The sequence below is a fragment of the Vulpes lagopus genome, chromosome 22 (genome assembly GCF_018345385.1).
Source record: "Vulpes lagopus strain Blue_001 chromosome 22, ASM1834538v1, whole genome shotgun sequence".
Taxonomy (NCBI): domain Eukaryota; kingdom Metazoa; phylum Chordata; class Mammalia; order Carnivora; family Canidae; genus Vulpes; species Vulpes lagopus.
In genome coordinates this window covers 12,300,440-12,326,064 of record NC_054845.1, presented here as the reverse complement: position 1 = coordinate 12,326,064, position 25,625 = coordinate 12,300,440, and the positions used below count along the sequence as shown (strand labels likewise).

At 37.2% G+C, this 25,625-nt stretch overlaps 3 protein-coding genes across 39 annotated transcripts in view; 2 read left to right on the top strand and 1 right to left on the bottom strand.

Annotated features, from left to right (window-relative positions):
- RAPH1 (Ras association (RalGDS/AF-6) and pleckstrin homology domains 1) overlaps nt 1-14,157 on the top strand; it is a 111,796-nt gene extending 97,639 nt beyond the window's left edge. Inside the window, exon 17 of one of the 2 annotated variants that reach the window (XR_005985051.1) lies at nt 14,113-14,129. Coding sequence is in view for 1 of the 2 variants with exons in the window: in XM_041737428.1 (XP_041593362.1) it covers nt 14,113-14,124 (12 nt within the window). In the remaining variant the exon portion in view is untranslated. Of the gene's footprint in view, nt 1-14,112 lie in introns of both variants that reach the window. The other variant, XM_041737428.1, reaches the window with a different exon arrangement.
- Nucleotides 443-25,625, bottom strand: part of ABI2 (abl interactor 2) — a 123,290-nt gene continuing 98,107 nt past the window's right edge. For 15 of the 35 annotated variants that reach the window (XM_041737436.1, XM_041737437.1, XM_041737431.1 and 12 more), the window contains 3 exons: nt 16,758-16,844; nt 13,067-13,240; nt 443-5,060 (listed from right to left, as the gene is read on the bottom strand). In XM_041737436.1, coding sequence (XP_041593370.1) covers nt 4,885-5,060; nt 13,067-13,240; nt 16,758-16,844 — 437 coding nt within the window. In that variant the 3' untranslated portion in view covers nt 443-4,884. The remainder of the gene's footprint in view (nt 5,061-13,066; nt 13,241-16,757; nt 16,845-25,625) is intronic. The other 20 variants (XM_041737444.1, XM_041737445.1, XM_041737434.1 and 17 more) reach the window with 3 other exon arrangements.
- LOC121480676 (60S ribosomal protein L23a-like) overlaps nt 14,136-25,625 on the top strand; it is a 36,386-nt gene continuing 24,896 nt past the window's right edge. The window contains exon 1 of one of the 2 annotated variants that reach the window (XM_041737468.1): nt 14,136-14,157. In XM_041737468.1, coding sequence (XP_041593402.1) covers nt 14,151-14,157 — 7 coding nt within the window. In that variant the 5' untranslated portion in view covers nt 14,136-14,150. Of the gene's footprint in view, nt 14,158-18,965; nt 18,994-25,625 lie in introns of those variants that run through there. The other variant, XM_041737467.1, reaches the window with a different exon arrangement.

Genomic DNA, 25,625 nt, shown 5'->3' with positions numbered 1-25,625 from the left:
TGTTTTTTGCTTTGAAGCTCTGGTATCACAATTACAGGTTGGTCTGCTGCCATGTCAATGTTTGTGTAAATGTGGGTTTTTTAAGATTTATTTATTCATGAGAGAGGGAGAAGCAGGCTCCATGCAGGGAGCCCAACGTGGGACTTGATCTGGGACCCCAGGATCACACCCTGGGCCAAAGGCTGACGCTCTGCCACCTGGACATCCCTAAATGTGTATTTATAATGTAGTCACAAATCACTATCATTTGCCAAACTACAGCAAAAAAAAAAAAAAAAAAAAACCAACACTTTCCTTTTTGTATTTAAAGGAACTCTATTGAGGGGCAAGTGATCAGAAAACCCTCATGTTAAGTTACAGCAACAGGGAAGGATTGTCTCCAGTACACTTCGACTTACCACCTTAGTAACCTCTTTGAAAACATTCACAAGACATTTGGACATACTTTGTAGAATTTTATTTAGGTCAAGTTCTTAGTACACAGCAACAATTTCAAATCACAATTTTGAAATTAAAAAGTGAATATTCCCCCATTCATCTGGAGGTGGCTTAATGGCACACACGAGAAACATTACTGGCAATAGACTGCTCCCTCAAGTTTTCCTGCATGATTTCTACTCAACTCCGAACACCAACCCTCCCTGCAGGAGCTTAAAAATACAACTGGCCAGATCACAAATTGTTTAACATTCTTTTTTGTAAACCATTTTAAGAAAAAAGATGCATGGACACAAAATATGAAAAACTGCTTTTCTATAGAGTTCTGAAGTTGCAAAAGACATTTTCACCATAATGTGAAAATAAGCTTTTTGTTTTCGTGTTTTACAAAAAAAAAAAAAAAAAAAAAAATATTTTGCAAGGATCACTTATACACAGCTAGGCCCTATCGTTTCATTTGTCAAATTTTTTTCAAGAATTATGACATTCTCAGTAAGAAACAGGACCAAAGATCAGCATGAAGTAAACGTAAGGTTATGAGCACAACGCCTCCGTTTAAGAACTGTTTTATAAATAAGGCTCTCTCAGATAAGGCTGTTTGCTGTGCTCCTGCCAATGCTGAAATCAGGTTACCTATTTCTGCTACATAGTACTGAGTGTAGTAGTAGAGGGGTTAACACGAAGATTATTTTCACTAATTAAGGTTGTGCTGAGTACACTCCTTTAAACAGTTTGAATACTGATGGTATTTATTGAAACAGCATATCTTTTCAAGTATCTTCCTGAAGACATCAAGTAGCACTCGTAATTTTTAAAGAAACATACAGCACATTCAGTTAAGACAGCTGTAGAAAGCACAGGCGTGAGTCAGGAACTCTACCGTTGTTAACCAGCTGTTATCTGAAATGAAACATCTAACCTTATCAGTTAAAATGAAAATGAACTAAAATTTTTAAAATCTCAGCTAGCTCTAAAATTCTATGATTCTAAGTATATCATGTGAGGGAAATCATCACCTTTAACACCAGTCAGGAGTTCCTGGCCAAAGAAGTTCAGAAGTGAACAGATGGGAAGTGATTCAGATCCCCATTCTTTTCGAAGACTTGGCAGTCACCTGCCAATTCCTCCATCAAACCCTTAGTGGCCTTCAGGACATGTCATGCTCTCTCCACCAGGAGAAAAGGTAATAAAAAAAAAATAAAGGAACAGTTCTTAATGCAGAAAGGTACCTGCTAAAAGAACATGAACACAAAAGGATAAAAGCAAACTACTATCATTTTGATGCCTCTCAGGCAGAAAAATCCTAAGTATTCATTCCTCTGTAATCAACATAAGACTGTTGGGGAGCACAGCTCCATCACAGACATCACTGTAGAGATGCATGAACCTCTAGCTGGGTAATAAGCAGCAGCAGGAGGAGGAGGTAAAGAAGGGGAGGGATGAGAATGTCTCACCTAGTGATGTTTAGGAACACAGCAAAAGTAGCAGGCAGGCCCTTGCCAACCAACCCTAAGATGGGAACAGCAGGTGCCCCTGAGGGAGATATAAAGCAAGTAGCCAAACAATGGAAAATACTGAACAAGACATCTTAAAAGATTCATATTTATTCCAAATACAACAGGCTGAATCTCTCAGGTCTAGATCTTCACACTATATTGGTTTTTGATTTATTGCCTTGGCCATAAGGTCAACAAGGAAGTGTATTTTCATTCATTTCCCTATGGCCTTTAAGACAGTAGTACCAAAGCGGCAGGGAGGAGGGGGGCCTCTTAAGTCACTTTTTTAAGGAAAAAAAGCATTTCAGAAGGAAAAAAAAAATCCCTCTCCCATTAGAGTCCCTCTATCCCATTAAAACGGTTGCTTACTAGTCAGCAGATTTTAGACTTGGATCATCTTTGCCACAATATTATGTATCCTGTAAGATTTCTGCATTCATTTCGAATTCCTACTACCAACCATCCTGTAGTTCATAAAAAGATAAATGGGGGGGAACTTACAATAAATCAAGAAATACTACCTTCACAGACTATTAATAGCATGCAATCTATGAAATATTACATACATTAAAAGTCTCCAATTACTGTAGGCCTGGCCAGTCGTCATTACATAGCATCCTTCCAAGACAATATATAGAATTCAAAACTGTACAGAAATTTAAAATATGCAGAAAACCAACAGGTGTTTTAAAAACAATTGTATACGTTAGTACTAAATAATATAGAAAAAGTCCACTGCCCCGTGGATCCCCCTCCACCGCAGGCCTTCCCTGTGAAGGGCTGCATCAGTGTCTGCTGCATGCCAGGATCCAGCAGGCGTCCAACAGGCAAGCTGACCACCACCAACTTTTTTGCACAATTATCTTCCCTGCTTCTGTAGGTGTGAGCTGTGAGAACTATATTGGATTTCAAAATACCCTCTTGCCTAAAAAATCCACTAAGCTTTCTCAGCACAAAGCTATTTAAGTAAAAACTGGAACACATCTAAATTTCAAAACAGTTTTCCTAGTTCTATGCCAACGCTAAGATGACTTGACCTCTCCAGGCAGGTGGTCCTGGTACATAAGGAACCTGAAGCTCAGAAGACATTCAGGGCCATCGCTTTAAAGGAAAACAGGGCATAAAGAATGTCAAGATGACCTGACAAAAGCATGAAGTGGAGGCAAGTTAATGAAAGCTAAATTCAAAGTGTTGAAGAAATCTAAAAGCAAAACAGCTAACTTGTTTGTGGGGAAACCTCTGCAATTTTGAAACAAAGTCTTGATAAGGGAACTCTATAGCTGGGTCTCAGTTAAATGGTGATGAAGTTTTGTGCGCAGATAACAGATTCACAAGTGTAATACTAACTTTTGCCTACACCATCTGAATTCCCTCATACACCAGTGCACTTGTTCATTTTTCAATCAAATTCCTCTACCTACCTCTACCTACCTATCCTTTCAAGGCCTTCAGATTTGAAATAAGTGCAGTGATTGCCTCTCCCCCTTTCACCCAGAACTGGGAAATTACCTGGCAAAGGGCTCTTCTGGCCAAGCCCCTGGGACTGGGATAAACCCATGGAGCTGGGTCCTCCCCATAGTATCCAGCTGCTGAGCAGCAAAGCCCTCCTGGACCTTTTCAGGTCTTAAACTGATTAAAGAAGTGATGACTAAAGCCGTCTACCTTACAAACACCACTGAATGTGAAGCTGTAACTTGTACAGACAAAAAAATATTTATCATTGTTTTGCTCAAAGTTATCTTAATTTTTATCTATGTAACTGGGTAAATATTTGGCCTCATACTTCTTATCCCACTAGTCTTTGTCTGAGATAAAAGGTTCAAATTCTTGCCAAGAGCAGCAACTTCAAAAGCCAATCACAAAACTGGGAGAGTATTTACCTTTCCTAGAACTAAGTGAGCAAACTCAGTAGCAGCTAACACTGGCCATTAACATTCAGAGATCATAGGAGCAAGCCTTTGATTCCCAGTGACTGTCAAGAGACCTGAAAAGAACTGCTATTTTTCAAAAAAGAATGTTTTCCTAAATAGTGAAAGAAGTAAAAAAAATAGCTGGTCTGACCTCCTAGATTCCTGGAAACCGTGCCTAAGGCAACGGTCTAGGAAGCCTACTAAGCAGAACATTTCCTCCAGTTCAGTCTCTTCAGAACCTCAGGAAGCTCACATCTTGCCTCAATGCCTACTTCAGTGTGTGAACCAAGCTACCACATGCCACACGTCTGGGTCCACAAGCCATCCCTGGCAGTGCAGTCTCATGCAGCAGCAGCACAGTAAAATCAAACCAGCGATTGTTAACCACCCTCAGAATATTTGGGGACTCATTTCATCATCCTCAATCTACAAACTGAAAAACATGAAGTCAATGCAAGTCTGCAGCATTAACTCACTTGGTGCACTCAAGTGCTGAGAGAATGCAGAATTTACAGTGTTAAGAGGAAATAAGCCATCGAAATGGTTATCAAAACGGTTAAGTAGGATATTTAAATACTAGTTCGCTCCTCCTCATACAAGTAGAAGAAAGTGTGGGGTTAGGGTACGGCACTAGGCCGCAAGGCTGACCCTTTAGCACAGGCACTGAGAACATCCAATGCCACAGATTCTGCAGGAGGAGAAATCCCAAGGGTGTACAGTATTCCTGAGAAAGATCCCAGATTTTCTGAATCAGTCTTAACCTGATTTGTTTTACAGGGTTATATGCTGTTTTACCTCTGACATATTTAGAAATGGTCTATTTTAATCCAGACAGCTCAGCATAGTACAAATAACGGCAGAAAGATCCATTTGTTCAGATTCAGCTTGCTTTTTTAATACTGGTGAATAAACCAAAAAAACATAAATAGTTTGTGTCATTTGTATCCTTCCTTCATTTCATTGGAGGGGAATCCCCAGGGCCTTTTGATAATCTGGGAAGACCTGACTATTCCTGTGAGGGGACACAGCGCTGCTGAGCTTTACTCAGAATAATGCATGATAGACTCAACATAATTGCCAGGAAAGAGCCCAGTCACTCCATTCATAACTCCCTCATACCAACCATCATCATTCTTCTTGATGACATAAATAATGGCTCCTTCCTGAAAGGACAGCTCATCTTCTTTGTCTTTTGTATAATCGTAAATTGCCACAACTGGAGGGGGGAAAAAACAAAACCAGGATGTGAAAAGAATAACATCCCCCAGAAAGACAGAAACAAATAAATGAATGTCCATCCTTTCCCAACTTATGTAGCACTTCAGTGAGTTTCTAAACACAGACTAAAGAAAAATTTTTTCTAATACCCATCATATACAATAGAATCCCATCTTGGAGAGTTTAGGTTCAAAACAGTATAAATGGCAAAAAAAAAAAAAAAAAAAAAAAAACCACATTTAGTCAGACTTACCCTTCAAGCACCTACAGGAAAATACCTTACTGAAGAAAGATGCACAATCCCAGAACTGGGAAAGATGGCTGCTACTTCAGTTGAGCTTGTGTTGAAGCACCGTGTTGTATAAAAATATGTATCTTTAAACATGAAAATTATACTAGTGCAGTGAGGTGCACCATAAAAGGCAAATGAGAGAAAATAAGGGAATAGTAGATTTACATCCACTCAAATTTTCTAAAGCCTATTCTATTCATGAAGTAGAATAAGTGGTGGAACTCCCACAACTTTTTTATGTGTCAACGATGGGGATTTGATATATATATTCTTCTAAAACGCATGCTGTGTTGTGCCAATTTAATATATCCACAATGACAAGCCAAAAATTTTAAGAAAACAAAGACACCTGTAAGCTCTCCTGTTATTTTCACTGTTTAAATAACTTGGTAATTGAGGCCTTTCAACAATACCTGAGATAATCTCTGGTTGCTAATTATTAGACCTCTATAGTCTAGTTAAATTGGGATACCTTATAACTTGCTCAACTCCACAGGAAGATTAAATAAAAAGATCCTCTGTACCTTTATTATACCACTTAGATCTTCACTCAATAAAATCTCCATCTAGCCATCAATCTGATAAGTATACACTAACACTGTTAGTGTAAACTTAATCCTCACATATATAAGAAAACAAAATTACAACAAGGACTTAACAATGTAGTGCGACTTGCCCTAGTTAATGGTTTCTGGCATGCTTTAGTAAAAATTAAAGGGCTTTTCCTGATGTGGGACTCGATCCAGGGACTCCAGGATCAGGCCCTGGGCTGAAGGTGGCGCTAAACCGCTGAGCCACCAGGGCTGAAAAATTAAAGGGCTTTCTTAATCTCTATTTGCCATTATAGTAATCTATTAAGGATACCAGAAAATACTTCAGAGGAAACTAGGAAGAGTTTATAGTGTCTACTTCTCAAAATATAACCAAACATCTAAATACAAATACAATTAGATGACACAGAAGTTTAAATATAAGAGAATATAAGATATGTAGTGTACTTCATACTTCTAGTCAACCTTATTTTTAGCTTTTCTTGAGTAGATAACATTCTTGATGCGTCTGGAAATGCAAACCCACTGCAAATAATCAGAAGGAGAATATCCTCCGAGATCTACAAATTCTACCTCCTACATCTCTCAAATCCAAACCCTATTCTCCTTCATCACCAGTCACTGCCCTAGTCAGGGCAGCAGTCTTTAAGAATACACATAGCACTTAGTACCCAAAGATTTTATAAGCAATATGAGTGACAGATAATTACATAGAGACACTTTCTAGATTCTCAACTTTGAAAATACTGCTTCCTTACACCTGAACCTAACACAACATTATATGTTAACTATACTGGAATTAAAGACACACATACACACACACACTGCTTCCTAAAACTAGTCTGCTGGAGATGAGACATCAGTCATAAAAATTCTCATTTCCTATTTATCCTTAATTGTGGACTACCTTCAAGTACAGAACAGCTCTGGGTACCAAAGGGATAATTCAAAATACTTAGTGTGGTATTAAAGAATTACTCCATGATCAGACCCAACCTGTCTGAAAGTTATTCATGAGAGACACATAGAGAGGCAGAGACATAGGCAGAGGGAAAAGCAGGCTCCATGCAGGGAGCCTAATGTGGGACTCGATCCTAGGACCCCAGGATCATGCCCTGAGATAAAGGCAGATGCTCAACTACTGAGCCACTCAGGCATCCCCCACTCTTTTGCTTTTAACAAAATTTAACTAGTATTATACTGGAGTTACCAACGGACACATGATCAAACATAATTTTTCAAGACCGAACATTATTTGATTTTGGGCAGATAATGCTAAAGGAGTTTTAAAAATTGAGTGACAGTGCCACATGAAGAATGTGAACAAGATTTTCAACAGCACTACCTCAGCTGAGGCCCTCATCTCTTGCTGAGGGAGCTATCCAACCTGGTCTTCCCAATTCCTATTTTTCTTACTGCCTACTCTACACTATTACCGGGTTATCTTAAAAAAAAAAAAGCTAAAATATAAGTTCATGGGAACTTACTATTAACCTGCTTAAAAACCTTCCACAATTCCCCTCTACCATTAGATTTAAAAAAAAAAAAAAAAAGAAAGAAAAGAAAAGAAAAGAAAAAAATGCAAACACCTCAGTAGTATTCAAGGCTTTTTTTTTTTTCCAACTACTGTATTCAAGGCTTCCCACCACTAATTACAACTTACTTCTGGAACTTCCTACACTCATGCCCCACCCTTCTCCTTACAACCACCATGTGGCATGTGACACTACTCACCATATCCACAAAGGCCGTGCCCTTTCACTTAGAGGATCCCCTCTGCCTGGACGGCCCTTCTTGTCTTTCTTCTTTGCCTGAGAAACTCCTACTCATTATTCAAGACACACCACAAATGTGTCCTCTGAGAAGCTTCCTGGAGTCCCCAGATAGGATTATCTATTCACTTTTTGACAATCATTAATAAAGCATCCATGCTGATTTTTAGAGATACAAAGGTGAACAGGACCAGAGACTGTCATAGCCTTGTGAGGACAGAGATGTCATCTGCTAAGTTACAGTACAGTTTATATTCCTACCAAGAAGTTACGTCACCAAGCTGCAAGAACACAAGAACAGATGGCCTGATGGAAGGAAGGGATATAAAATGGGCACTGACAAATAAGTTAAAGTTTGCCAGGAAGATAACTTTAATAAAGAGTTCAGCTAAGGTTCCATCCCAGATCAAGCTTAGGACTGTGGGTAAGAATGTGGGCTCTAGGAGGGGGGGAAAAAAAAAAGAATGAAGGCTGTAGGGTTTTACTACCTAGTCCAGATCCCAGCTCTACCACTTGTAAGTTTTCAGAGCATACTTACTTTCCTAATCTTTTTACTCAACTGAATAATGGGAATCACAATAGGCCTAACACCTCAAAACAATATAACATTGTTATATTAAAAAAAGCAATGAACATACAAGATATAGCCCAGGGCCTTGGTTACGATAAGTAAACACTATCTATATAGATGTTACCTTCTTTTATCATTAATAACTATGATATACTACTTTTTTTGTACTAACATTTTCTTTTATATAAATTATTTCTGAACCTCAATTTCCTAGTTTGCAAAATGGGGACACCAACTGCCTTACGTATGTCCTTGCATTTTGCCTAGGACATAATAAATACATGAAAATAGCTGTTCTTTACCCAAGTTAAATCAAGATACTTACATATATACATTATCTCCATTTGGCTAATATGGGCAATAATCAAGGGTTAAGATAAACCACACCTCCGATGGCAGTGGTTCTTAAACTTTGGGATTAATGGTAGAACTTTAAAAATTCCTGATGCCTGGGTTGCATGCCCATGGATTCTGGTTTCATAGGTCTGGAGGTGCAGATATATTAAATGATGCCTAGATGACTCTAAAATGCAGGCAGGGTTGAGAGCTAGGCCCTGCTACAGTCTAAGCTAACAAAATGAGTCATTAGGCAGCAGCTTTAACACTGATGCACACTCAAACAAAAAAGCAACCATAAGCAAAGCATGGTTGGGTCTTTTTGTTTTGTCAGAAAGAATGAGCTTATTTGATTTTCACGTTTTAAAAGATCTGAACTTAACAGATAAATCAAACTTTGAAGAACATCTTAGGGAACAATTCAGGCATATTCTTTTAAAGAGTTAACTGGACTGAAAACAACTCACTTCCCTCTCACAAACTTCTCCAGATTTTTACATGTTCACTGAAGAGTACAATTTTAGAAAGTAAAACCTTTCTTTGTGTTTTTCTCTGAAGGAATAACTGAGCTGCTTTTTCAGAGCTGAAAAATGTCATCACTTTATCTAGGATACTGTTAAAATCATGTAGAAGTTTGAGAACATGTCAATGACCAAAGCCATATCCTAGTGTAGTACCTTGGACTTCCTTTTATCCCCCCCCTTAAAAACAGCTTTACTAAGGTGTAATTCAGATACAAAATACAACCACTTACATGTAGAGTTCAATGAGTTTTGCTCATGTTCATTGAAGTTTCCTTTCCAACCTGTACTGGTTCCTAAAAACCACTGATCTTCTAGATTTTATTTAAATGGAATCATGAAGTATGAGTTTTTAGTGTCTAGATTTCTTTTTAGTACAATGCTTGAAATCCATCCATACTGTTGCTTGTATCAGTAAGGTTGTTCCTTTTCTTTGCTTAACAGTATTCCACTGAATGGTAGTTAATTCCACAACTAGTTTATCCATTCACTAGTTGGAAAGATATGTGGGTTGTTTCCAGATTTTAGCTACTATAAATAAAGTAGCTATGAATGTTTGATTTTAAGACTTCTTGTGAACATAGAATATGTAAGAAAGGATTGCTAGATCAGCTTGGCAACTATATGTCTAATTTCATAAGAAACTGACAGCTGTTTGTCAAGTAGCTGAAACACGCTGCACTCTTACCAGCAAACCATAAGAGCTCCAGTTTCACCATACTCTATCCAGCACTTGGTATTGTCAGGGTTTCTAACTGTAGCCATTCTAGAAGGTGTGCGGTGGTATTTAGTTGGGTTCACTGTGGCTTTAATTTGCATTTCCCTAATGACTAATAATATTAAACATCTCATCTGGAATTCATGCATCTAATTAGTGAAGTCAAATTTATTTTCTACAAGTTGTTTGCCTCCTTACTATTTTGCAAAACTTCTTCCCAATCTAGGCTTGCCTTCATTTCTTTACAGCACCTTTAAAGAAGAAAAGTTCAATGAACTTCAATCTATCAATTTTTTTCTTTCACACGTTTTTATGTGCTCTGTATAATTTTTTTCCTTATCCCAGAACACAAAGATTTTCTCCAATATTTCTCTCCAGAAGTTGTGTAGGTTAGGTTGTATATTAGGTCTAAAATACATTTCAAGCTAATTTTTGTCTATGGTAACAAGGGTAGAAAGTACATGAACATTAACTTTTTACCTTTACTTCACCATACACATAAATTTTTCTGGATTCATTCCTAATGGTTTTAAGTAGGATAAATCTGATGACTGTTGTTCTATCTTGGCCAGAAATGGAAGTCCACTATTTGTTAATGTAAGCTCTCCAGATGGTAGATATCCAATTGTTATAGCATATTTGTTGAAAAACACTACCCTTTCCCCATTGAATTACCCTGACACCTTTGTTAAACAATGTGTGTGGGTCTGGGTCTTTTTCTAAATTCCATATCCTGTTGACTTATATTTCTGTACTTTTATCAGCACCACATGTCCCGAATACTGTACCCTTTAGTTTAAATCCTCCCCTAAAAAATAAATTAAAAATCCTCCAACATTAGTCTTTAAAAAAAAACTTTTTTTTATCCTACTAGTTTCTTTTGTATTTCCACCCGACTATTAGAATCCCCACGTCAATTTCTGTAAGAATGGCTCCTGGAATTTTTACTGGAGTTGCACTTAATTTACAGATCAATTTGGGGAAAACCAATTATTAAATAATGATCCAAGAGCATAATATATGTCTTGATTTAAGGCCTTTATTAATTTCTCTTAATATTTTACAGTTTTCATCATATTGGTCTTACATATACTTTATAAATTTATCCTTAAGTATCTCATATTTTTTATGTAACTACCAAAGATATGGTTTTATAAATGTCAATCTCCAAGTATTTGTTGCTTGTAAATAAAGATCCAATTAAGATTGCACATTGACTTTGTGGCCTACAATCTTGCTAAGCCCACTTTTTAGTTCTACCAGGTTTTGGTGGATTCCTTTTAGGATTTTCTACATATGAGATCATATCTTAGGTGCCTGGGTGGCTCAGTCAGTTAAGCATCTGCCTTCAGCTCAGGCCATGATCCCAGGGTCACTGGATGGAGTCCCTCGTGGGGCTCCCTGCTCAGTGGGGAGTCTGCTTCTCCCTCTGCTCCTCCCCACTGCTGGTGCACATACCACCCTCTCTCTCTCAAATGAATAAAATCTTTTTTTTAAAGAAAAAAGATCGTTATCTTCTGCAAATGAAGACTATTTGATATTGTCCCACATATCTACTGCTCTGTCTTTGATTTCTATTTTTTCTCCATGTCTCATTTTGGATAGTTTCTATTATCTACTGCTCTGTCTTTGGTTTCTATTTTTTCTCCATTTCTCATTTTGGATAGTTTCTATTATCATATCATCAAAGTTGCTGATCTTTTCTTCTGAAGTATCACTTCAGATGCTGTTATTTTTCATCTCTAAAAATTCTATGTGGATTTCTCTCTTTTTTTAAAGATATTCTCTCTTGTGTTTATGCGTTCTTTTACCCTCTTGGACACATGGGGCATTTATAATAGTTATATAACACCCTTGGTCTGCTAATTCCACCATCTCAATCGTCTCTAGCTCTGTTTCTATTGACTGACTTAGTTATATTTGCTGTCCTTTTTTTAATTTTTTTTTTTACATGCCTTGTAAATTTTGATTGGATGGTGGACACTGTGAGTCTCACTTTTTGGTGCACTGGACTTTTTGAACAATGTTGGATTTTGTTCTGGAAACCAATGAAGTTACTTGAAATCAGTTGGATGCTTTCATGGTTTGCATCTAAGCATTGTTAGGGCAGCCCAGAGCAACCGTTAGTCCAGGGCTAATTTGGCCCCATCACTAAGGGGACACAGTTTTGAGGCCTCTTCTCTATCCTTGTGTATTATTGCCTTGTGTGTTAATTATTCCCAGGCTTGTTATTTCCAGTATATATATATATATATATTTTTTTTTTTTGCATACTTCTGGCTGTTTTTCTCCAATCTTAGGTAGTTTCTTCACACACATGCACAGATCAGTTTCAATCAAAGACTTAAAGGGACCCTTCTGCAGATCTCCAGAGCTCTGTACTCTGTCTTTGTGGAACTACTACTTCTCTATGGCCTCCCAAGACTCTCATCTCTACCTGGTTTATACAGTGAGATCTTCAGGCTCTGTTTGGGATCCACCTCCTTGCACTGTGACCCAAAAATTTCCCCTAGTTTAGCAAGCTAGGACAATCAAAGGTTTACCTTGTTTGACTTTCTTCTCCCTGGGATCTTAGTCTGCCACACTGCCTGTTGTCCAAAATCTGAAAATCACTATTTTTTGTATTTTTTTCTGGACCCCTTCCTGTTTTAGGAGGGAGGGTATATCTGATTACTGTTGCTTTATCTTAGCCAAAAATGGAAGTCCAGTATTTGTTAAGGTAAGCTCTCCAGGTGAGTCTAATGAGCCTGTGTCCCAAAAGTCTCATGTCAGAAAAGTTTCATTCAGAGAAACTTTTCACTTAAAAAAAAAAAAAAAATGCCCAATGCTACTCTGCAAAGAAATTGAGAAACCATTATTGTTTTGAAGAAAGTTTCATATGAAGATATTTAAACTAAAATATCTAATAGAAGATACCACAAAAATAAGAATTTGGAAAAAATCATCCTCTTCCTGAGGCATTCCAGAAAAAAAAAGTCTATTTTTAAAATCTTCTCTTACAGAAACCACTCATTAAAAAAGCATGTTCAGTAGAAACAATAAATAGCCATCAGTATAAAATCAGATAGTCATAGAATTTTACTAGTGTGACTTTCAAAAATCATGAACCTTGTAAACTAAATCAAGAAGACATTGCATAGGCACTGATAGGTAAGCAAAACTTTACCTATCAGTAAAAAAATAAGTAAGATTCTCTTCAGTACCAGTAAATTCCAACTGTACAGATATCCCTCTGAAACTTACCCTTTTCCAAGTAAGACCTTGGAGCCCACGGTGGGTCCTCTTCAGCATAAGGATCACTATACTCAACCACAGCTGCTTCCTCCTCTTCATAATCTTCTGGGGGAGGAGGAGGAGGGGGGGATTCATCAAAGACTGGTTCTTCCACAGGTGGTGGTGGTGGTGGTGTATCTGAAACTAAGAATGTATCAAGCTGATAACAAAACTACATGAGATGCAAAGTTCAGTATTTCCTATCCAAGCTTCTATATACATGGAATATAAATCTAGATTTGAAAATAACGATTTTAAATAAAAAATGAGTGGGCAAGAGAAAGCTCCCCACCAACTATAATATTTCAAATCTCCAAGCATGACTTCTCTTCCCTTTTGGTCGGGGCTGATGGGTGTTGAATAAAGTGTAGCCAAAACAGTTATTAAATGAGCCTCCTGGAACCTGTTTATGCTAATACATAATCCTCTTCTTCAAAGAAAGAGGTAAGTATAATACAGTTTGGTTTTATATTAGATCCAATGAGGAATGGTTATCAGAAATCTTAATAATTTGGAGATTTATAAACATTTAATTTTTAATAAATTAGAATGTACTCATGAATAGTCAAATGAATTTTTTAAATAGCATTTTACTCAACTAGTAGAATGGAAATAACAAGGCTTTGGGTAACTTCATCTATGAAGATGTTTGTGTTTGCTATTTTTAATATATATAGAGAGAATTTCAGTAATTCAGACTAGTTCAGACGAATTTATGATCCAGAATTTCTTCAAGCTGAATTCCAAGAGTGATTTGAAAATTTCTCCTTGTAGATATCTGCTTCCACAGCTTAAGTATCAGCATATAGTAACATCTAAAAGATTAATCTCCAAATCCAGTGAACTCAAAGCTTTCAAAATGTTTAGTACATAGCTGAGCACAGCTCAACATAATAAACTGTAAAGCTGCATTTATCAGCTGCCCAATTTTATTTATGAATTCTTATTTATGAGGTACCAGTACTGTTCCTGTGAAATCCTCTGAGCAATTTTCTGTTTATTTTCTTTCATCTAAGCCTACTGATTGAATCAAATAGATCTGAGAAGACTGCTGATGTCTGGTGAGTATCATGTCCTGGCCTATTCCAGTATTCTCCCACCTGCTGCCACTCTATTTCCCAACCTATCTGCTTTATGCACTTCAAAACTTATTAAAAGTTATTCTTTTAGTCCTAATGGGTTTCTTAAATGAGCAAAAACTATAGATATGTGATTTAGTATAGATTTTATGACAAGTTATATATGGTTGGGCTAAGAATCAACCTATTTGACTTTAAACAATCACACAAAAACAAAGATCCAAAGGAACACTGTCTTTCAAATCACCTTGAGAAATTATACTACAAAACTATTCAAGAGTCTGCCATTGCTCATTTTTACCATTTCTTATAATGCCTCAGTTACTTTAATGAGATGGACATAAGCTACCATTTTTTTTTACTTAAAATGTGCCAATTACTCAGCTAGCACTTTCTGATACATTATTTCATTTAATCTTTACCATAGGAAGTGTGTTTTTAATCCTCATTTTTATGGATGTGAAAACTGGCTTTCCAAGATTAAGTAGTCCTACACTAGTGGAAGAGCAGGAATTTGAACTTCAATGCCCGTTATCTCAAAAGATAACACTATTATGGGATGAGATCAGTAACTTTAAAGTTCTGTTTCATTATTACTTATTCAACAGATGTCAACTGAGAGCCTACTAGGATTAGCTACTATGCTCAGCAACGAGACATAGTAGTAGGCAAAAGTCACAGAGACATGGACAACCAATTTTTCACTTATAATTACGTGCAGCAAATGCCTTACGTCATGAAAACACGGCAATAGACCGAAACTCTTACGTGGGTCAGGATAGGCTTCCTGAACCTGAAGGGTAAGTAAGAGTTAACGGCCAGAGGCTAGGATGGAGTGAGAGTGGCTATTTCATGTCAGATGTAAAGGAGAAAAAAAAAAAAAGATAAGAGAGTAGGAACCCTTCAAAGAACTGGCCAAAGTTAAGTAGAAAGAGGCATGCGGAAGCTGAAGAGGACTAAGCAGGAAGGGCCTTCCAACAGTTCGAATTCTATCCAAAGGGGAGCCATATAAGGATTTTAAGAAGAAAAGAATCATAGCTGCACTAGTTAGCCTAGTATACCTGGTTCCAAATAATTCCAGACTGTTTCCGAACATCGATCTTATTACGGACTATGTAATAGCTACCACAGAGTATCTTCAAAATAATATACCCGAAAACTATGAAGATAATTCCAAAAGATAAGTATGTATCTTTCCAAGGTGAATGTTTTGAAGAGAACATTCATTTGAATGTGAAAGTCCTGCTATGTTTGTAAAATCAGCGATAGCTCACCTCAAGGTTTTCTTATTTTTATACATTTTGTAGGTGAGAAATGTATAGGACTATGGAAAGAAAGAAAAGACTATTCCAAAAGGCAATCACACTGCCAAACATTGGAGGTGCTCACTGTTTACCTTCCAATAAACATAAGTTAGACTGTTATCAGAAGCTAACAGAGATGTAAAGGCACTTGGAAAGAGACACTGAGCCCTCAGGCAAGTAAGACTGGATTATAACCAGTTAAAATACAACAAAGAAATGTGTCCATAAAAAGGAGGCATTCGGTTAGCTACAGAAGCACAAAAAAACAGGGACTAAAGTGTCTGCTTTGTGTCAAATGCTTCTCTAAGTGCTGGGGAAAGAGCCAGCCAACAGAATAATCAAAAATTCCTACTCTTCAGAAAGCTCACATTCTAGTATTGGCAATACCCATATCCAAAGAGGCAGGAGTCCTAAACAGCAGAGTGCAAATACTTCTATCCGTCTGGTGAGGCCATCCCTGTTATGAGATGCGTACATTCGGCTTCTTCATACTGATAGCATTAAAACTTTCATTAATGTAATTCCCTAATTCAGATTCCATGCCCATCATGCAACCTTGATTGTGACGTGGGCTCCTCGTATAGACCGCTCACATAAAGAGAACTCCTCTATCTTACAGACTATGTTCACTGGTCTCTGTGATAGCAATTCCTCACTGAATGTTGATACAGGTTTCCTGTTTAGTAGACATCAGTCTCCTGAGTTTCCTTTAATGCTTACCTAGGAGAAGCTGAATGTGTCAAGAAAATTAGTTATCTGATCCTGCATGTCTCGATTCCAGACCACAGGCCAATGTAAATTCACTGCCAATTTATAAGGCCTCTTGGGAGACTTGGTGGCAATTTGGTCCCTTGAGACCTATCACAGCACGGCCATTTTTACACCCGGAATCACAAGACTGGAGGAAGATTCTCAAGCCAGCCACAAAACTCTACAACTCCAGTGATAGGAAACTAGGCTACTACTCGTTTGAAGAACTCAGAGAAAAAGATGGGATATCTGGTGACTAGACAGCATCTCCTTGGTTAGATGTGGTCGTTCATTTCTTATATGTGCTTTATTTTTGTCTTGTCTTCACTACCAGATTTTAAGTTATCTGAAATCAGAGAATTTCACCTTAATTATTTTATTATTCACACTAGCTGCTCACACAGTGACTTGCTCATAATATTCAAGTATGTGAAGTATCAGCAAATGACTGACAAATCAGCCAATCATATATAAATGACATTTTATGCCTATAATCTGATCTACAGCATAAAGAAGACATAAACTTACTATTTTCTTGGACTCTGGCCACAAATCCCATTAAAGGTAACTGAGGAGTTACCTGTAGGATGGAGGGAGGAGGAGGAGCAAGAGATACTGCAAAAACAAAAAAGGTGTGGAGGATAAGGGGTAAGGGCAAGTTACATTAAGAGGAAAGGCTAATACAATAAAACGAACATATAAGGAGGGAAACCACTATGTACAAATATTTTATAAGCTATCTTAAAGATCCTCTTTTGAGAGATAACACATTAACACAAAAAATAAAGTATTAGGGGGAGTTTAAAGAAAATTCTAAAAATTGCAATAGGAAGCATTTATTATATACAGATCTATCCTACCATGAAATGGCAAACAGATCATATCACTAACATGTCTTTTCACAGAAAGAATTTCTTCAGATTATCATGAATAATTTGGTTTTCAGGATTTTAAAGCTTGTAAGTTTAAATGTTCATCAATACCAGAAAGAAAAAAAAAACATTGCATCCCACATCCTAAATTTATACTTTTCATTACTTCATTAACAGGCAAATTAATTGGTTCTTCATTCATTAATTGAACAAATATTTACTGACTTTCTAGTAAGTGGCAAGCACTTTGCTAGGAGAGACCAGTTATCAAAACCATTCTGAGAGTTAGGTCCATGTCATTACAATTTTTCATAATCTCAATTCATACAAAAAACACTGGACTCATTCAAATCATCCTCTCCTCCCTAAGGTGTCTTTTTCTCCATCACACACACCTGGCACAGTGCCTAGCACTAGTCAGTCTTCAGCAAGTGTTTAACATATGTAAATAAATAAACCAGGTACAGGCTGAAAAACTGCCCAAGATTAATTCTACTGTTATAGTTTCCCTCAGAATGGGTATAAAGTATAGTATGCATCTTCTTATAAAAAGAGAACACCTTTTATTAATTCCAAGTTACAATTAAGACTAATATAATTGGAAAGATGAATGAGAGTCACTGCCCTCAAAGATATCACATTCTAATTGGGAATACAAAACAAAATAATAACCTTAACCGAGCAATGTCTGTAGCAATTCCCTGGAGGTGGCTGTGGTGGGAGAGTCGGCATTGGTGATGGTGGTGGGGGCACAGGGATGGGCCAGTAGTAAGGAAAGCCACACAGAAATGCTCTTTGAACAGGCACCAGAAGAAAAAGAGTTCAAGCAGACAAGAATGGAGAAAGACCAGCTGAGAACCAAGTCAGGGGCAAAGGCTTGGAGGTATAAAACAACATGACCAGTTCACAGGACTGGAAATGTTTCTATATGGCTAGCACAAAATAGCCCTGAGGGAAAATAACCTGGAAAGGTTAAGTGGGTAGATATGAAATAGGGAAGTACCTTAGGTGAAAGAGTGCTCAGTACAAAGAGACTAGACTTTACAGTCACTTGCGTCAAATATCTAATTCACCATTTTTTGCTGTTAAACACCAAGTTAGTAATAACAAAAACCAAAAATCTAGTGCATGCAGAATGCCTAACCCAGGACCTAGCACAAAAATATCAAGACAGCAAAAACACAAAGAACAGAACTTAGTAACAGTGTGAAAAAGTACCACTTGGTAACTGAGGAACATATATATAAATGTATAGACAAGAGTTAAGCTATTAGTTAATACTGAAGAATATCTAGATGTAAGAGATAGAGCAGAATAATCCTAGAAATGGGTACCTTTTTTAAAAAAAAGCTATCTTTTGATTAGGTTTTTCCCTAAGTCCTATTTCTTGGTAGTAACCCTTCAGCAGTGTGTTTCCCCTCGCAAAGGCATGGGAGGGACAACTGTTGATACATTTCCAATACCCTGTATTTCCAACTTGGAGAAAGATGGCGATGTAATGAACACAGAAGGAGCAGATACAAATAATAAAAGAAAAAAGCAGCAGACAGCAACTGGCATTCTAGAAAAGTAGAGATTGGGTGTATGTTCATATCAAATAAGATGAAAATGTTCCTCCTCTGTCAGCACCAGGCCCAACCTCCCCTATAAAAGAAAAGTAGGCAATTTCCCACCTCAGTCACTGTTTCTCATCCAAATTAAAAAAAATAATAATAACCTTCTGGTGCTCAGTTAAACCAAATGATTAGGTGCTTAACTCAGAACAGTCTTTCTGTAGGTAAGTCAAGTGTATTATTGTTTTTTAAGATGAGTATATTCTATTTCTTTTCTAGTTTTGAAAGTGAAAATCTGAAACCATATTGGTTTTAGGAAGTCCACCATGAGCAGCCCAGGTAAAAAACAATTCCAAATCTTTCTAAAACAGATTTACTTTGTTAAAAATCCAGTTCCAAATGGATTTTACAAAGGTCACCCCAAATGCTACTTTTCTTCTCCAGGGAAAAATTTTTATGTGATAGTTCTGTTAATTCAAACACCACAGTATTTTCTTTCTAGACCATATTAAGATTGTACCTGACCAGAACTCCTGTGAACCAGAACATCCTACTTTACACTAGATTTATTTTCCTGAGTTGAAAATCAACTATGCTAGGAGATTTAAGCAGGATTTTTATGAGAATTATTTGCAATATTCAGTTCTAGTCCTAGGCATCTTGTGAATAGGGAAGAACAGAAGTAACCAGACACTTGTTTTCACTCCACTTAGCTAAGATGATTCTTCATATAAGACTCTTTCCCTATAACAACCGAAAGATCTCCAAACTTAGATTCAAGAGTTTTATATTCATAATATACACTAATGACATTAATGTGAAGAGATGGCCTCACCAAATGACTGGAATTTATAAAGAGATCTTATGTTCTACAGACAGCAACAAGTAGATATGTACAGAGTAAAAAGCTCTGTAAGCAAACCAAACTTAGAGGATGAGTCTATGCTAATGAAACATATAGACTTCCCAAGCATGACCTTCCTGGTTATTTATAAAATCCTTTGAAGCATAATCTTTGAGGTTTCTTGTTTTATTTTTCCTAAAAGATTTTATTTATTTATTGGAGCGAGAGAAAGCATATGCAGCAGGGGCAGAGGGAGAGGGAGAAGCAGACTCCCCACTGAGCAGGGAGCCCAATGTGGGGCTTGATCCCAGGACCCTGAGATCATGCCCTGAGCCGAAGGCAGAACCTAAACCAATTAGGCCACCCAGCCTCCCAAGGTTTTAAAATGTCTACCTCAAAGAGTTTTGAAAAATAACGGAATTTTACATCTTATTTCCACAGATTTATAAATATTATGAGAAAATAAAACTAAAGAAACATTCTAAATACTACTTTTAAAACCACTAAAGAATACTACCTGGGGCACCTGGGTGGTGCAATCAATTAAGCATCTGACTCTTGGTTTCAGCTCAAGTTGTAACCTCAGGGTTGTCAGGGCCCCACATCGGACTCCATGCTCAGTGCAAAGTCTGCTTAAGTTTCTCTCTCCTTCTCCCCCTTTCCCCCAGCTCTAAAATAAATAAATACATCTTAAAAAAAAAAAAGATATCACCTTTAGAGGTTATAGACATCTGACACCCATTCAAGTTTAGTTGCTTATATTTTACATTGCAGTGAGGGAAATGATTTAAGCAATTCATTTTAAAAGTGAAATGTTTCCTAAACAGGAACAGCAAGGAATATTTAAAAGTGAACCTGACTAATCAAACTCAGCAAGGAGGATTTTCTTGATAGAAAAGAATAAAGTTACCAAATAATTATCAGTTCTATAGATTCAGGATAAAAAAGAATTGGATCATTATTGTTATTCCTTTTCAAGCAAAAAAAAAAAAAAATCACCGTAAGATGTTATGCCAAGAAAAAGTAGCAGATTAACACAAAGTTTAAAAACATAGCTTATGTTAATATCAGTGTAAAGTCTATCTAGCTTACTTGGTCATCTGAGAATATAACACTTTTCAATTGTTTTCTTGCTCTTTTTGCTTTCATTAAAGTAAGCATTCTTTTAAAAAAAAAAAAAGAGTAAGCATTCTCTAACAAACCCTAAAGATTACCTACTAGAAGGATTTGAAAATTGCTTCTTGCTATTGTTCTTTATTCATACTTGCTAAAGCCCCACCACATCTGTATTCTTCTGGAAATTTATGGTAGTGCTGTAACTTAACTATCACTTAAAGAATATATGTTAGTGGCTTTTCTTCTGTAATATCACCAACCCAATATTATTTTTTTACTTTTTTAGTTGTTTTTAATAACATCCAGTGTCTGTATACAGTCACATTACTTGGAACCAACATTTCACTTTATGAATTAGACTTTTTAAAGTCTTTCCTATAAGAAAATGTGAACAGTAAAATATAGGATTGCCTATTACCAAAAGACCTTGGTACTTAAATACCACCTTACTGATTCTTTAACATTATGGACTGAATATTTATGCATCCCTAAGTTCCTATGTTGAAATTCTAATGTGATGGTATTAGGAGGTGGGGGTCTTTGAGAGGCAATTAGGTGGACCCCTCATGAATGGAATTAGTCCCTTATAAAAAAGACCTAGGTAACTCCCTCTCTTTCCACCATGTGAGGATATGAGAAGATAGCAGTCTGCAAACCAGAAGAGACCTCAGAACTTAACCATACTAGTACCCTGATCTGACTTCCAGACTCCCAGAACTATAAGAACTATGAGAAATAAATTTGTTATTTATAAGCCACACAGTCTGTAGCACTTTCTGAGAATAGCCTGAACTAAGACACTTATCAAACTAGGTTTATTTATGCAAATGTAAATATCTGTGTATGTGTGTGTGTGTATGTGTATACACATACTTCTTTACCACCAAGGGGCTTCAGCTTCACATTTACATTTAAGGTAAAAACTGTTAACTTATGCTTAGCTCTCTTTATTTCAGTGACCCTCTTTGCTGCTGACAAGATGAATGATAAATTGTTATTCCTATTTCTTGGGCTAGATTATTAAGAAACAATGAGAACCAAAGGGGTTTCATTTATGCCCCAAAGTGTTCCTTTCATTAACTTGCTTCTGAAATAATCTCATTAGAAAACACTTATTGTACCCTTAGGATCATTAGAAAACAATTAATATACTCTTAGGACTTGGCACTAGACACTGGGTATTCCATATTTTAATTCCTATGTTGAAATGCTCTTTCAAATTCAAAGAAAATATAGTAACAGTGCTGCTAGATTTCCATCTCACAGAAAACCATACTGAATTTGGGACTCCTGGGTGGCTCAGCGGTTGAGCATCTGTCTTTGTCTCAGAGCGAGATCCTGGGATTCAGGATTGAGTCCCACAACTGGTTCCTTGCTGGGAGCCTGCCTCCCTCTTCCAGTATCTCTGCCTCTCTCTGTGTGTCTCATGAATAAATAAATAAAATCTTTAAAAAAAAATACTGAATTTATAGATTCCCATGAATCCCAGACTTTTAGCTCACTTCTTCAGAAGTACATTTCAAGTCTCTGATTACAAAATACAGGCTTATAAAACAAACACCTGAGATAATTTTGTTAAATCAGGGAATTAGCTTGTTAGAAAGCACAACACACACTTTTTTTATCTTAAATATGAATAAACATATTCATAAGGATATATGGACTTATGACTTATGATTATGGACTATAAGACCAGTGGGAGCAATATAAGACATTTATATAATATTCTAAGGCAAATAAAATGAAGGTGGATCTAGCAGTCTTAGAACACTGGTTTGCAAAGTATTAATTCTTGCAAAAAAAGAAAAAAAGATTTTCAAAGAACATGATTTAGGGACACCTGGGTGGCTCAGTCAGTTAAGTGTCTGCCTTTGGCTCAGGTCATGATCTCAGAGTTCTGGGATCAAGCCCCATGTTGGGCTCCCTGCTCAGTGGAGAGGACTCCCTTCTCCCTCTGCCCCTCTCCCCATTCATACTCTGTCTCTCTCTCTCTCTCTCTCTAATAAATAAAATCTTTAAAGAAAAAAAAAACATGATTTAGTTAAAAAAAAAAGTTTAGGAAAAGCACTATGATTAAAAAGCAAACAAAGCTGTAGTCACCCTCTTTAAACAATTACCAAATCCCTGGGGAAGAAAGGCAGAACTGAGAAGAGTACAGGAGGTGGAAAAAACTAAATAAATTATACTGAAGGTTCAAAAATATCAATTCATTTTACATCCATGAGTGTCAAAATACTTTCATTAAAACCATTTCAGAGAGTAGGGTATTTTTCTACTTTAACACATACTTTCAAGTATGTTAAAATCAGATTTCCAAAGAAAGAAGTATTGAAACATGTATTTAAAACACATTTAAGTATGTGCTTAAAGAGCCTTCAAATAAATGCCACAACAGGGTTCTTTAAAAGACTAATATTTTGCACATGTACACAAAAAAAGCATCCTTATACCTATTTCCTAAGTATCATATACAGTTGGTCACCCGTCATAACAGAGAAACATCTCTCAGGTCCATTACGGAACCACCATTTGGACTGACATCTTTCAAACTCTACATAAGGATAAGGAAGGGCATGAGGGCCATAAGCATTAATTGTCTAGACTTCCAAGAGGGCAAGGGAGAGAACTTATCTTCAGCAGAACTATGAAACAGGCCATATCTAACAAATTAAAATTAAAAAAAAATGCATTTAGCTACAAAATAGCACCTGTACAAAAATGAGTTTGGAATACATGATTTGAGGGGATCCCTGGATGGCTCAGCAGTTTAGCACCTGCCTTTGGCCCAGGGGGTGATCCTGGAGTCTTGGGATCAAGTCCCACATTGGGCTCCCTGCATGGAGCCTGCTTTTCCCTCTGCCTGTGTCTCTGCCTCTCTCTCTCTCTCTCTCTCTCTCTCTCTCTCATGAATAAATAAAAATCTTTAAAAAAAAAAAAAGGAATACATGATTTAAAAGCAGAATGTATTTTTTTTAAATCTTTTTTTTTTTTTAATTTATTTATGATAGTCACAGAGAGAGAGAGAGAGAGAGAGAGAGAGGCAGAGACACAGGCAGAGGGAGAAGCAGGCTCCATGCACCGGGAGCCCGACGTGGGATTCGATCCCGGGTCTCCAGTATCGCGCCCTGGGCCAAAGGTAGGCGCCAAACCGCTGCGCCACCCAGGGATCCCTGTATTTTTAAAAGATAGGCAGATATGTCAAAATTAAGCTCTGGGGCACCTGGATGGCTCAGTCAGTTGAGTGTCCAACTGTTGGTTTTAGCTCAGGTCATGATTTCATGATTCCTGGGATCAAGCCCAAGTCAGGAATATGCTCTCCCTCTGCCCCTTTCCCTACTCACATGTGCACCTTCTCTCTCTCAAATAAATAAATAAATATTTTAAAAAGGCAAGCTCAAAATGAGTTAAAAAAGAATGACACAGTGGATCCCTGGGTGGCTCAGTGGTTTAGCTCCCACCTTTGGCCCAGGGCTTGATCCTGGAGTCCCAGGATTGAGTGCCACACTAGCTCCTAGCATGGAGTCTGCTTCTCCCTCTGCTTGTGTCTCTGCCTCTCCCTCTCTCTGTCTCTCATAAATAAAATAATAAAATAAAATAAAAAATAAAATAAAATAAAATAAAATAAAATAATAAAATAAAATAAAATAAAATAAAATAAAATAAAATAAAATAAAATAAAATAAAAAGAATGACAGCCAAAATCACTAGTGTAATCAAGGACAGCAGCAACAGAAGTATATTTCAATTAAGGCAGTGGGTAATCACACTACAGTGTACACATGGCATTTAATTTTAAGAAGGATCCAAAAGAGTGAAGGGACTTGAATGAAGGAAGGTCTCTGGCTCTCATCCATTTTATATCACAATGTGGACATCTCCTCACCACCCACCACCTTCCACCAAAGAGAAGACTAGGAGAGTAAGAGAGAGAGGAAAGAACATGGAACTTAGAGACAGATGACCTAAGTTCAAATCCTAACCTGACATTACCTCAGCCTCAGTTTCTCATCCTATAAAATACAAATGAAGATGATCACATGATTGGAAGAATCAAATGAGATAATATATGTAAAAACATTCTTTAAACTGCATTTATCTAGGTGGTTCAAATTTCTTCCGCATGAATCCAAAGGAATAAGGTTTCACCAAAAGGTAGTAGCCACAGTAGACTGGTTTCCAGGCTTATCAAAGATGGAATGGGTTGTTCCCTAATATTAAAGATACCCAGGTTTACTAGCCTCTGGGCAAAAATCCAGAAAAACACACTAAGCTGATATACCATATCCACAATAATCACAGAGTCTAATATTTGCTCTTACCTTCTCTGGGGAAGAAACAAAAATAATGATTGAATATGGTATTAAGTATGTGCCAGATTAATTTTTTTCTGTATGCATAAAGCAACTGAAAGAAAACTGTAATATCTGGGTCTGTCCAAGTCCCAGCTTTCCCACATAGGATTAGTATGAGAATTGAGTAAGATAGTTTAACTGCCTAGCACAAAACAACTTCAAAATACCATTTCCAGGGCAGCCCAGGTGGCTCAGCGGTTTAGCGCCACCTTTGGCCCAGGGCCTGCTCCTGGAGACCCAGGATCGAGTCCCACGTCGGGCTCCCTGCATGGAGCCTGCTTCTCCCTCTGCCTGTGTCTCTGCCTCTCTCTCTCTGTGTGTGTGTGTTTCTCATGAATAAATAAAATCTTTAAAAACAAAACAAAATGCCATTTCCAGGGGGTGCCCTGGGTTGCTCAGTCGGTTAAGCATCTGCCTTCGGGTCAAGTCATGATACCAGGGTCCTGGGATTGAGCCCCATATAGGCCTCTCTGCTCAGCAGAGAGGGAATCTGTTTCTCCCTCTTCCTTTGCCCCTCCCCCTGCTTGTGCTCTCTCTCTCTCAAATAAATAAGTAAAATCTTAAAAAAAAAAAAAAAAAAAAACACCAAAAAAACCCACAAAAAACCCACCATTTCTCTTTTACTATACCATTTACAAACTCTGTTCATGAACACTCAA